This window comes from Mirounga angustirostris, unplaced genomic scaffold (assembly GCF_029215605.1).
Source record: "Mirounga angustirostris isolate CCGP_5_RB_7025 unplaced genomic scaffold, mMirAng1.0.hap1 SCAF_8, whole genome shotgun sequence".
In the NCBI taxonomy this organism is placed as follows: domain Eukaryota; kingdom Metazoa; phylum Chordata; class Mammalia; order Carnivora; family Phocidae; genus Mirounga; species Mirounga angustirostris.
Window position 1 is genome coordinate 51498385 of NW_026991716.1, and position 13951 is coordinate 51512335.

At 39.9% G+C, this 13951-nt stretch overlaps 1 protein-coding gene across 15 annotated transcripts in view; it reads right to left on the minus strand.

Moving 5' to 3' along the window:
* Nucleotides 1-13951, minus strand: part of DST (dystonin) — a 364879-nt gene that overhangs the window by 176365 nt on the left and 174563 nt on the right. For all 15 annotated transcript variants that reach the window (XM_064597729.1, XM_064597726.1, XM_064597725.1 and 12 more), the window contains 3 exons: nt 3215-3327; nt 3027-3133; nt 30-149 (listed from right to left, as the gene is read on the minus strand). In XM_064597729.1, the coding sequence (XP_064453799.1) occupies nt 30-149; nt 3027-3133; nt 3215-3327 (340 nt within the window). The remainder of the gene's footprint in view (nt 1-29; nt 150-3026; nt 3134-3214; nt 3328-13951) is intronic.

Below are 13951 nucleotides of genomic sequence, written 5' to 3' on the forward strand. Positions count from 1 at the left end.
TTCTTCATAACTTCTACAGTGACACAGACCTTTAATTCCACAGGATTATTAGGAAATGTTCTCTCAGACATTGTGGTCACATGGTGTCTAATCCACTGAATGAGGTAGTTCACCATATTCTGGTATTCAATCCATTTGACTTCAACATCCTGAAACAATAAAATGACAGAAAAGATCCATATCTGCAGATAGTAACATTCAAATCTAACACAACTTAGAGGTCATTCTGTGAATTTATGTCTTTAAGCTGACAGTCAGAACCAACTCAATGTCTTCTCACTTTCCACCCAGTCCCACATAAACAGCTTTAAAAACATGCTAGCAACATTTGACAATGAAGAGTAGCCCAATGAGTGCTACTTCTGATCTAGAGATAGTGGCTGCCTGGGGAACTGTGTTAAGAAGGCTTCTGAGGCTGCATCCAAATGCAGCAGAAAAAAACACTGCGATCATTTTGGGGTGTTTTCCAGGCACCCAGGAAGAGGGAGTAATAGGGGCACCTGGGTGGCTCCGTGGCTAAGCCTTCAGCTCAGGTCATGATCCCGGGATCCTGGGATGAAGCCCCACATTGGGTATTTCAACTGAAATACCGAAGCAGGGGGAGCGGGAGAGGGAGAGGGAACACAAGCAGGGGGAGAAGCAGTCTCCCTCTCCCACTCCCCCTGCTTGTGTTCCCTCTCCCGCTGTCTCTCTCTCTCTCAAATAAATAAAATCTTAAAAAAAAAAAAAAAAAGGAAGAGAAGTAATAGCATGTACAAGCCAGGTTAGCTGCCATTGTCTGCCAACCTTTCTAGATCAAAATCCACTGTCTACCTGAGACTCAAAGATCTATACACTCTGTAGGAAAGTAGGTAGGAATGAAAATTATAGGAAATGTATATGATTGGATTACTCATTAAACAAATTTTAAAAATGGAGGAAACTGGAAGGCTGTCACCTGCTATATTCAATTAAGTATCTGATGAGTGCTTATTATGTTCAAAGCATTGTGCCAAGTGTTGCAATAGGAATTTAATACTTTAAGAAATAATACCTTTTATCAAAGAGTCACCGTCTAGATGGGGAGGCAAGAGATTCTTAATATAAACAGTTAATCAAAATGAAAACCAGTATTTAATTAAGTGTTGAAATACCTGAAACAGGTAATATATGCTAAGGGTTGAGATAATAATCGGGTAAGCTTAAATGTGCCTCAGAAAGGTCACCAAAGGATTCTCGGGAAAGGTAGTCCCTGAGCAGTTCTGCAACAACCAGTAAGTAATTCTTTGGTGGGTGGGGGTAGGATAAAAGATAGGATAAAAGTCCCAAGTAAGTTATGATTCTGAACTAGAAATGCCCTGGCTACCAGCAAACAGTCTGTGTTGAAAGACTAAAGCTAAAAAGGTAGGAAAGCAAATTAATATATGCAGAATTTTTTTGAAAGATTCTACTTATGTATTTGACAGAGAGAGAGACAGCAAGCACAAGCAGGGGGAGCTGCAGGAAAAGGGAGAAGCAGGCTCCCCGCCGAGCAGGGAGCCCGAGGCGGGGCTCAATCCCAGGACCCTGGGATCATGACCTGAGCTGAAGGCAGATGCTTAACGACTGAGCCACCCAGGTGTCCCAGTATATGCAGAATTTTGAATGTGAGAATATCTAGACTGGATTTCACCTTACAAGCCCTATGTAATCACTGAAGGTTTTCAAGCTAAAGATATCAGATTTTAGGAAGATCAATTTGGTGACAATGTGCAGTATTGCTGGGAAGAGAGAAACAATGGAGATGGAAAAGTATAAAAAAGCCGTCATCCTAGTTCTAGTGTGAAGGGGTAAGAGTCAGGAACGGGGTGAAGGGAGTGAGAAGGTAATACAAGTCATGGCCCTAAGAAGAAACAGTCTCAAGCAAACACTCAACAAGGACTTGCTGGCAGACGTCACAGCAGAGGAGGAGCACGGGAGCAAGTTACGCAGGGGTCAGGAGAGGATAAACCTCTGAGAGAAAGAACAAGACGAAGAGAATGGAAATAAATGTAGAAACAAAAGCACACAGAGGTGAGAAAGAGACCAGAAGAGAGAGCTCCCCAAGATGGGCTCCAAAGTCTTCGAAGTAAAATAGAAAAAAAGGAATCTGCGAGAAGAAGGGGAGAAGCCCAGGGTGAAGGGGCTCATCCTCAAATTCATAACCTCTGCAGGGTTTCCGGTTCTCTTCCAGAAATACCTAAGTACATGTTCGCATAAGCACTACAACACACATGGTTGAACCGAATCACACATATCTCTGGGAAACAGTGGACTAATGAGGGGCCCAAAGCTCCCCGTACCGGACACCTCACCCTGCTTACAAAGTAGCTCGGGTAGGTTGGCAAAGTCAAATAACCTTCCTCTACATATCACCTTTAAATAAAAAAAAAGAATTCCTAGCCAGCTTATTTCATGAGATTGTGAGAGTCAGTAACATTGAAAGTGATTTCAGAAGTGAGATATTCTACAATATGCAGAAGGATATCAAACACTGCAAATGTAAAACAGCAGCAGGTTAAAAATGAAAAACTCCAAAATTCAGTGGTTTAGAGCTTTCATTTATAAAAGGATATATAACTCAAAATGACCTACTTTATTTATGACAAAGAACAAGTTTTTTTTTTTTTTGAGTTATGCTTTAATTGTTATGATGGAATACTGTCATGAAAATGCAAACAGGACTGGTTTATTAAATAGCATCTTAACTCTAATTCTTTAAAGAATATTTGATATTGGGGTGTCTGGGTGGCTCAGATGGTTAAGCATCTGCCTTCGGCTCAGGTCATGATCCCAGGGTCCTGGGGTCGAGCCCCACATGGGGCTCCCAGCTCAGCGGGGAGTCTGCTTCTCCGTCTGCCCCTCCCCCTGCCCGTACTCCCTCTCTCTCTCTCTCTCTCAAATAAATAAAATCTTTAAAAAAAAAAGAATATTTGATATTTAAATACTGTAAAAAGCTTTATCAAAGAATTCAGTCAACTCGTCATTACTGAATCAGCAGCTTCCAGCATGAAAAAAGCAATACTCACATTTGCACCAATACCTTCACCACCTTCAGGGACTTTGGGAAATGCATCATAGAGAGATGACACGTAAGTTATTACTGATTTTTCATCAGGTGAGGAGACATCAACATCTATAAGCAGCAACATAAATTATTTCAAAATGTTGATCAGACTCTCATGCCAGTCGACATCTAGTCAGGACAACAACTCACCTTCAGGATCCAGAAGTCTTATAACACCAATTTTTTCTGCTACATAAAAAGCGTGCTCTAAATTTGCAAGGTTGCTTTGAACAGCAACAGTATTCATGTCTATCAGGTCCGGCCTAGGAAAAAATTCACCATAATTAATTAACTTTTCTCACGTGCCAATTCAACATTACACTTATGTGTTGACCTATTTGCATAACATTTCGGCAAATATTAATACTAAGCCTGGGTTGAAATACAGAGATTTTCATTAAACATTTAACACTGCTGACCTCTCTTAGAAACTTGTGGATGCCAAAACCATGTGCACTGAGGAAATTATAAAAATTAGAATGTATATAACTTCTGACAAAGTCTAAGAATTCCCATCATCAAAATATATATGAATATCTGTCACATTCAACTTATTTAAGCTCTACTATTCCAACCACATCCTTCCAATCCAACTAGCATCCTCTCAATGTTTCTCCCCAAACACAAAGGTTTATGCTTTAATTCAGTGCCTCATCCATGGCATCCACCATCCAATGGGCAGGATGCCATTTCCTGTCATTGTTGTCTTCTCACTATTCACTCATCTTTGTAAGCAGGGATTAAGCCCTACCTCCTTTGTGGAGCCCTCACTGATCTTCCCCACCCTCATTTTTCTCTGTTCCCTGAATTCCTTACACTCCTGGGCCTGTGCTCATCAATTCGGCATTTAGAATTATCACATACTTCCCTGCCCTATTCACTCACTGTTTAATGCGCATGCATATCTTGCTTCTCACCACTGGCCAACTCTCAGTCAGCAAGAACCATGTATTAATAAACTTGTATTTTATCCTTCTGCTGAGACCAAGAGTGGCAATATATATCTATAGATAAGTTGGTAAGCAGGTTGGTTAATTCTGAATCATAAATGAAAGACTAAAATAAGCACTAGTTTATATCTTCACAAGATTGCATATGCGCATGCCTGTATACACGCATGCGTTCACACACACATGCGCACACACACACATCCTCATACACCAGACTTCAACTCTTTCTAATGTGTGAAACTTCCATGATACTCTAAACCACAGGGATACTTTAAAGCTAGCTCTGTCTATATACAAGACAGGAGAAGACTTCCCAAATACTCCTTGTAGAGAAAGCGGCAAAATAGGTTGGTTGGAAACTTAACACAAGGCCAAAAGCCAGTCAGGAAACATTCATCTCAAAGCCAAAGCATTAAAAGGATGCAAAAACAAATGTGGAAACTGTAAAATTCAAAAAGAGTGGTCCCCATCCCAAAATCACTGAGTAAGAACCAGCTCATCAAGTTCTAAGGACAGCTCTCAGCAAAGTCCACAGACATTCTGGTTTGCTCAAAATAATCATTTGGGAACTGCACAAAGGGTGGGAGGGCTCCGAGGTCATGGGGGAGGACTAAAATGCAAATTATTTTGAATACTACTTGGAAAGCTGTTCACAGGAAAAAGTCTTTAAAAATATATTATTGATCTTAGGAAGGTAAGCGGCAATTTGTACTCTTCTTTTATCTGCTGAGAAAGCAGACTTCCGAAGAAATCTATTTATAGTTTTATAGCTCTTTGAAAAGTGTGCATAATCTTGAAATGTAACTACCATGACCTACTTACCTATTTCCTGGGAAATTATTAGGAAATTTGTTGTTTTTCATAGGCACCAGTATGATCACTTGAAAGTGATCCTACATTTATTATAGGACCAATAAATCTACTGACAGCAATAGAGGTAAATGGCATACCTCTAAAAACAACGTTTTTTATTCACACAGAAGCATTCTGAAGAATCTGCCAACTTCAAGATTACTAAACAGGTGAATATAAGTCTAGACAAAAAGAAATATCTAAAGTTCAAAAACTGTTTTGCCTCTGTAAAGTTCACACATTTTGAAGAAATGAAAACCAGCCTTTCTGAGTTTATCAAACCTCCCAACAAGAAAGGGCTCGTTGTTATAAGAACGCTGCCATTAGCAAGAACGTAAACACTGAGTAATCCCAGAGGGAATGAATAAAGTCATTGAAGAATCAAGTTTTTGACTAAGAGAATAAAACATAAAACTTCCTGCAGAATGACATAGTCCTTTCAGTACAAAGGCAGCTGTATAATACACTGAGTTTGGATAAGTCACCTCTTTTATCGTGACATTTAACACTTTAAGGGAACAAAAACCCAAGTGGTGTTCCTCTATGAAACAGTAGACAAAATTCAGCAAAAGGAAAAAAGAAAAAAAAACTGTAAAACCACTATGAAAAACTAACAGCCTGAAAGCTTTCAAAATTCTGTCCCTCCTCGAGCTCATCTCCTAGGCATTCGGTCATTTTCAGTCTTTCCGCCTTTCCACTCTGTGTCCGGAGCTTCTGGGAGAGGCTTGTGCTGTGACCTGTCTCTACTTTCCTTCTCCCTTACAGTCTCACTGGGATCATGTCACCTTTAAAAACTTCAGCTATTTTCCACCTACAGAAGGTTTGTATTTTCATTCAAAAGGTTTTATTTCAGTTTAAGATCTCCTTTTTGTGGCACTTTAATAGGAAATTTCATTCCCATTTTTAGGTCTGACTAACCAAAGTCTATTACTGCAAACGTGTACAAGGCGGCACCCCAGGTTCCTGTAATGCATTAATCATTATAATTTCCCTATTTTCTGAAAACCTTTCAAAATCCTATACTGTAACACTCTGCCACTGAAAGTAATATATATTAGTCTTTTATGGGAAAAGGGCCATTCTAACTCTTAACTTGTGTTATTATTCTATAATATAAGCTTTCCTGAATGACTCGATTTTCATAGATAACAATTTTTTAAAACATACATCTATATCCTACCTTTCTTGCATAAATGATTAAGAAGAGATTACAAAGAAAAACACAAGAAGATAACATAAATTCTAGTGCAAGTATAAAACCAGGATAGGGCCATAAGATGAAAACTAAAAGTAAGGCCAAAAAGTGCAAACTACTTATATGCATGCTTAGTGCCCCTAATTTATTTCAAAAATATAGGGCCAAACGTATTGAAGTGGCTATTGCCATAATACAAAATAATTTTGGATAAAAGTAATGTTTATCTTTCATACAACACCCATGTTGAAAGAGTATTCTCTCTAGACAAAAAAATATATACAATAGACTACACACACACACACACACAACCTACATACATACAAAACTACATGCATATACACATGTATATGTGTATGGGCATTTAGGTATATATAGGTATGTGTGTGGACATATATATTACTTATTAACATATATATTAATATATTTTATATACGTTACCACCCACACTGACAGACAAACTAACAACATGAAAACCGTAGAAAATATTTTTTTGGTACAGACACCCCAAAGTAACTTTCCAGTCCCCAAGTACTTTATTAACATATTAGCTCACAGGAGAATTAGATAGGATTCTGAGAGAAATTTTGATGTACACAGTGTTATAAATGGCTGAAGATTAGCACAAGAAACTACCTAAGGCTTCCACATTACATCATGCCAAACACTGAAATGTTCAACTACAAGGAACATGAAACAACATCAAAATACTTGGAAAGAAAGTACTTAGAAATGGCCATTGGAACATACTTGAGGGGACACTGAAAAAAGTTAGCTAAGAGTGCATTAGCGCAGATACAAGATTAACAAATTCTGAACCAAAAATGTGATAATGGCTGAAAGGACAAATCTAATAGCAATAGTCAAAATCCAAATCAGGATGTTTTTTCAAAGTATGCAAAATTTATTTAAATTCATAGAGTTTATTTGGTTGTGTTGGCTCTCAACTGACACTCAATAATTATTTATCATGTGGATACAGACCCAAGTTTTGGCTACCCAGGATCTGAACCCTCTTCCTATGTTTGGGAAATTTTCCGTTTTAGGAATCATGAGAGTAAGAGAGGAGCAGAGTCCATTTCCCAAAACAAAACAAAAACACATCAGGTTTTCTTTTTGTCTCTGCCCTTTGCTCAAGAAATAAATGTCCACTGCATACCTCACCCCCATACATGACACTAGCTGATCAACTCATATTCTTCCTATAAGACCTGGCGTTCTCTGTTCTCAAATGCTGTCCACTATCTTTATTTCTGTATTTACAACAATTTGTTATAACTATGCACGTGTCCGTCTCTCACAATGGACAGTGGGCTGCCTAAAGGCAGAGGCTGTGTTTTATCCATGTTTAGAGCTTCAATATCTAGTATAAAGCTCAGCACATGAATGTCTGAGAAATGGATAAGTAATAAAGAAATGAAAGAGCTTTGAAGGCTTGGAAGGTACCATCTGATACCACTGATTCAAATTCCTGGAGACATTTTCCATCCCAGGTTTGTTCCTTTTCTTTCCTTTTCTTTGCGTTAATTTCTACGGACAAAGCTACCACCTATAGCTTCCAATCAGGATTTCAAATCCTTATGAAAATCCACATGGAATAGGACACGATGTCATAGCTTCTCCATGAACTAAACACATACCCTTTTGAGGTTTCCTAAGGGCCTTTCTCTGCTGAAAACAATCTGGAAAACAGGCATGAACTGAAAACCACCAGCAAGGGATAAATTATAAAGTTTCAAAAAGCATAAATTACTGCTTCTGGGTGTGAGTCCTCCCTTCTAATGCTCTCATGTGCCCTCAACTTCAGCTACTGGTAAAGTTGCCAGTCGGAACGTCTTATAAAATAACAATAAACAACAGGGATTAATATATATTGGTAACTATCATGTGGCAGGCAATGCAGTGAGGGCCTCGAAGGCATTATCTCACCCAAGCTCCTCAACAACCCTAACCAGTAGGCTATGTTCCATCCTGAATTTACAGATGAAAAAGCTTAAGGAGATGATGCAACTTAAACAGGAACACAATCTGACAACGGGCAGTCAGCATTTGAACCCAGGTGTGTCTCAGTACAACACCTGAGCAATTTGCTGCACTATGCCGGCGTTATAAACTGAAAACATCCGATATGAAGCTGAAAAACCAAGATAAAGGAAACCCAGAAGAATGCATGCTTGTGCTGGTGGGGAAAGTGATACGGATAATGGTTATAATACAAGCACCACAAGGGAGTGTGTGTGTGTGTCGGTGAGTATACCAGCATACTCTGGGAAATAAACTCCAAGAAATCAGCTGTAGTTCCAGATTGTCACCAAAACAGTACTCGTCGACATACACGATACCACTGTTTCCCACACTTGGAGTGCTTTTACGGCCCTAATCCAGACTAAAAGAATATAGGGAGGGGCCTGGTCATCCGTATTTTAACAAGGTTCTGCCCTCCCCCAGGTGATTCTTCTCAGGCAAGTCTGGGAACTAAATCATCCTAAAATTCCTCTTGTCGCTAATATATCTTTCATTTTCTTTCAAAATAATCCATATTCTGCACTGGCAAAAAAAAAAAAAAAAATCCACCATACTCTCAGACAATTAGGTAACAAGGCAAAGACAAAGAAGACACAAACATGCCTACTGCCTTAGACTCCCAGTAGGAGACAGCAAAACTTTTCCCGCTTTTCCAGTACTGATTTCTTATTGCTTATATCTAGAGGAAAAGAAGACATTTAAAATGGGGGAGGGGGGTGGAGACACATTTCACAGTGGCCTAACTCTGGAATACACTGTAAAATGATGAAATTTGGAAAGGACAGCATTTGGTGACAGATTTTTTAATCAAAATCAAAACCACTTAAACTTTGTGAGTTGAGATATCTGATCATTTGAAAGGATACTGAGCAACAATTTTCTTTCTCAATTAAAAAAACAGAGAGAAAGTAAAATGGTGGTTGCCAGCAATTTGGGGGGAGGGAAAGAGTTCTGGGGACGGATGGTGGTGATGGTTTAACAACGTATTAACGTACCAAATGGTAAATGTTATGTTATGCATTATTTTACCACAGTTTTTCAAACTTTAAAACATTTTTTAAAGACAATTTTCACATATTTGAGAGAAAAGGTTCTGACGTAGAAAAAAGTGACAGGGCTCTGATTCAGGTGTCCCATGATTTAGTCCCAACTTGCTCTCTGACTGTGAACACACATCCGGAAACCTGTGTCTCAGGTTCCCTTCTACAAAAAGTGAAAATCAGGAATTAAAGAAAATCAGGAACTACAAGAATCATCTAGACTTCCAGTTATCCCTTAGGGAGTATCTTGAGATGTGTGTGGGGGTGAAGGGAAGGCATTTTGGGCTGCTATAGCCGTAGGTCTTTTTTTTTTAAGATTTTATTTATTTATTTGACAGAGAGAGACAACAAGAGAGGGAACACAAGCAGGGGGAGTGGGAGAGAGAGAAGCAGGCCTCCCGCAGAGCAGGGAGCCCGATGCAGGGCTAGATCCCAGGACCCCGGGATCATGACCTGAGCTGAAGGCAGACACCCTCCGACTGAGCCACCCAGGCGCCCTTGGCTGTAAGGTCTTAAGAAGCCACGTGATTTGCCCAAGGTCTCAAGAGAGGATTCATGTGAAAGTACTTGTGAAATGACGTTTAAAGAGCAATATACATGGGTGATTAAAAAGCATTCACTTGCATGTAAAGAACAATATAACGAAAATGTCAGAGAAGGCTTAATTTGGTGCTTTGGTAGGCTCATTATAAGCAATTCTTCTCAGTCAACAAACTAGCAAGTTCATTCATTTACTCAATATTTAATAATCATCTACTATGCCCTGGGCAGTGAGGCATTAAGAATATAGACACTGTGTCTATGGAGAGCTCTGGGCTCTAAAGGGAGTTCAGGAGAAAACCTGGTGGAAAGAGCACCCAGGCAGAGGGAAAAACATGTGCTCATGCATGAAGGGCATGTGAGGATAAGACCGCTGCTGGGGAGGGGAGCCCATAGCAGGAGGACACATGGTAAGAGATGGCTGGATGGATGCAGGGGCCAAGATGATGCAGAATCTCATGAACTTCTTCAAGGATTCTGAATGTTTTTCTAAGAACTATGGAAAACCAGTGAAAGGCATCAAGGAGGATTCCAGGAGACTAAATGATCAGATCTGAGGTTAGATGTGGAAGAAATCTCAAGTGGTTAAAGTATTCCCACGGAATCCAGGTAGGGAACCAGAGCGGCTTGCAAAAGAAGGTGGCAGCGGTGGAGAGAAGTAGACAGGCCGGGTGATATCTAGGAGGTCAAATCCACAGAACCAAGGGGTGAGGGCACGGATGAGAGTCAACACAGAGAGCAAAGAAAGTCAGCAGGCAACCCTGAAAAACTCCCGACATATACTGGCCTTATGGCTGAGTCTGCAGACGGAGCTGAGCAGGAACAGCCCACGAAACAGGAGGAATACCAGGCCAGTGAAGTGCCATAAAAGCTGAAGAAAAAGAGTAGGATTTCAAGAAGAAAAGAATGGACAGTAGGGCCAAAGACTGAGAAGAAAAAAGAGGCCTGAAAAATGCCCACTGGATTTAGCCACATGGAAGTCATTCAGGATCTCAGAAGAGTTTTGGTGGATTATGGGGCCAGAGGCCACATTAGAGTCAGGTGAGGAATAAATATGGAGTGAAGAAATGAAAATGGAGGGTTCAGACAACTCTTTGGAGAAGTCTGGCCTTTAAGGAAAGGAATGATGTAAGGTAGTAGATGGAAAAAAGCACGGAGTTAAGAGAGAAGTTCTGTTTGTTGTTTTATGAGCAAGGAGGCTTTGGCGTGCTTAAAATCCAAGGAGAAAGATCTGAGCACAGGAAGGAGGGGTACAGGCCTTGGATGGGGGAAAGAGGATTCCTCTATCAAATAGGAGCAAAGACGGGCTAGGACGGGTGCAAACGAAGGCAGCTTTGTGTCTTTGGTAGCAAAAAGAAAGACATTTCACTTGCTGGCTTCGATATTGTCTGAAAGCAGGAGTGCAGATCACCAGTTGACAGTGAGGGAGGAAAAGGCAGTGTGAGGGAGAGAAGGGGTGAATTAACATGGGTAGAAAAAGACTGCTGGTCGGAACCATTTGAACCATGAACTGCTGGTCATTATGGAGTCACAGTGAAACCTGTCTGCTCTGAGAGCTGACTTTCTCTGGTGTGCTTCACTCCTTGAGCACGTGCACAGACAGAGCAGGTAGCTGGGCGCCTACAGGGTCAAGCTTGGCCAGAAAACTAGTATATACTCGGCAGCATGCGAGGAACTGAAAGGGATTCTGGGGAAGCTAAAAACAAACCAAACCAACAACAACAAAAAAAAACCTTCATTTACCTAGAAATCAGTCTTAGAACCACCTCTGTACTCCAGGACACTACGCATCTACTCACACACAGATGCGCAGAGCCACGGGTGCCTCCCAATGTCTGCTCTTCTGCAGGTCACACAGTAACAATGTGCATGAAATGTGCCTCACTTATCCTGTGATAGTACAGCAGCTGCCATAACAAATTCCTGTAGATGACTGTTGCGATGAAATCATGTTCAGGCTCAGCACAGTCTTGCTGTTCTTATTGGTGCAAAAAGCCTCTCACCTTGGCCCCCTCCCCTCAGCGGAAAAAAAAAGACCTGTAATATGGTCTTCGCCTCCCCTGGCAAGTAAATGTGAACATGCAAGAGATCCACCCACAGTTTCGTAAGTGGGTGTAGGTATTCCTTTATGCTCATATTTGGGCACATATTGTTGAAAGAAACAAAGCTATGAAGGTAATTTTCCCTTTTCTCAAAACTAAATGCCTCAATTTATTTCAAATTTTCTTCCCATTTTTTTCTACAAAATGACTGTACCAACAAGACAGAGAGCAAAGAATGAAAAACACGATGATTTACAGCAAGCTTTGTTTGTACTTCAAGACTGGAATCCAGCGTTGGAAATTAAAAGATACCTAATGAATAACAAGTCTCAATTCACAAAGAACAATTAACCCTGTAACAGCCTCATACACTTTAACAAATACAGAGAATAGTATTGATATTGACAGAGAAGTAATTCCTTCAATACCTATATTTCAGTGAACTTAAGTAAACCTTAGTCACTAGGGGATAAATACTCCTCCAAAAGGGGATAAATCACTTATTTTTTACTCTGATAGAAAATAAAATATTAAACTACTTCATATCACAAAATAACAAAGGAATATGAATCCGAAAATTAGTCAAAGCAGTACTGCAACAAAACAGATGGACCTCTCAAAGAAAAACAGATGGAGAGAAGACCTGTTAGCTGTTCCTACAACATAAGGGAAATCTTAGTGTTAGAGACGGGTAAGAAGAGCATGCGGACGGGAGCCAGGACAAAGAAGCCTATGTCAGGTTTCCAAGGAAGGGGAGTCTTCCATCAAAGCCCAGCCCCTCTTGCGCAGTACCCTTACGTGCCCTGCCCCGAGTGGGTCAGCAGCAGCACTTAGGGAGGAAAGGAATCTGACGTTTATCACATACTTCCTAAATCTCTGGCATTGTGATAAGGCATCCTCTCATATGTTATCTCAAGACAGGCCCCACTGAGGACATTCTAACTTCCTAAATAATACATCAACTCTGAAATTTGCCAACTTATTTGATCATTTTTCCCCCAAACTCTTAACACATACATACTTAGACTAAGAGCTCGCACACCAGAGGGAAATGTAAGCCTGCAATTTCAGCTCTGGCGCATAGCTTAAAAGTTATTTAAAAAAAAAAACAAACACAATTTTATGAAGAAAAGGGTAAATGTTAAAAAGAACAGGGAAACATGAGTGGGGTTTAGATCTGCTAGAATGCATTAACAAAATAAGGGAATGTTTCTCAAAGGCACCATGGAGGGGAAACAGTGCAGAAGGGGTATTTCAGTGCAATTCTTCTGGCAGACAATTCAGATATAGGTCTGAAAATTTTAAATGTATTACCCTTTGACCTTCTACTTCTACTTCTAGGACCTTATCAAACCAACACATTCACTCATCTGCACAAAGACACATACAAAGTTCAACACTTTTTAATAGCAAAGAATATAATGCCCATCAATATGATGCTATTATGTTATATCTATACATTAGGATATGCTGCAGTATTTTATTTTTTTTAAGATTTTATTTATTTGACAGAGAGAGACAAAGTGAGTGAAGGAACACAAGCAGGGGGAGTGGGAGAGGGAGAAGCAGGCCTCCCACTGAGCAGGGAGCCCGATGTGGGGCTCGATCCCAGGACCCTGGGATCATGACCTGAGCTGAAGGCAGACACTTAACGACTGAGCCAACCACGCACCCCTACGCTGCAGTATTTTAAAGGAATAAGGTAAACCTATTTCTGCTGATATGGAAAGACATCCAAAATAAATTGAGAAAGAAAAATGCGAAATAACATATATACCATTCTCTCAATTGTGTTTTAGAAAAGATTATAATAATGCTCAAGATTAGGTGCTTATGTAAATTATATCTCAACAGAGATGACCCTTCCCCCCTGCCGAAAAATAAGTGATTGTATATGTGCAGAAAATTTCTGGAAGAATACAAGAGAAACTGAACAGTTGCCTCTAGGCAATGGGACTGGGAATCTGGTGAAAGAAATCACATTTCAATGCATGCCCTTTTATTTTACTTGAATGTTTTATTATGTTAATGTATTAACATTTTCTATTAGTTGCTTTTTTTTTTTTAATCACAGATACAACAAAAAGTAGGGCTGTGGCAAGGAATACTTACTGTAGAAACTGCTATAAAATGTACCAGCTCTTCAGGGTGAGCTCTGAGAATTCAACTGTTTTGAGTTTATTTGATAAGGTAAATAAGCAATTTGATTTTGCCTCACAAAGTGAAATACTTGTGACTTTTTT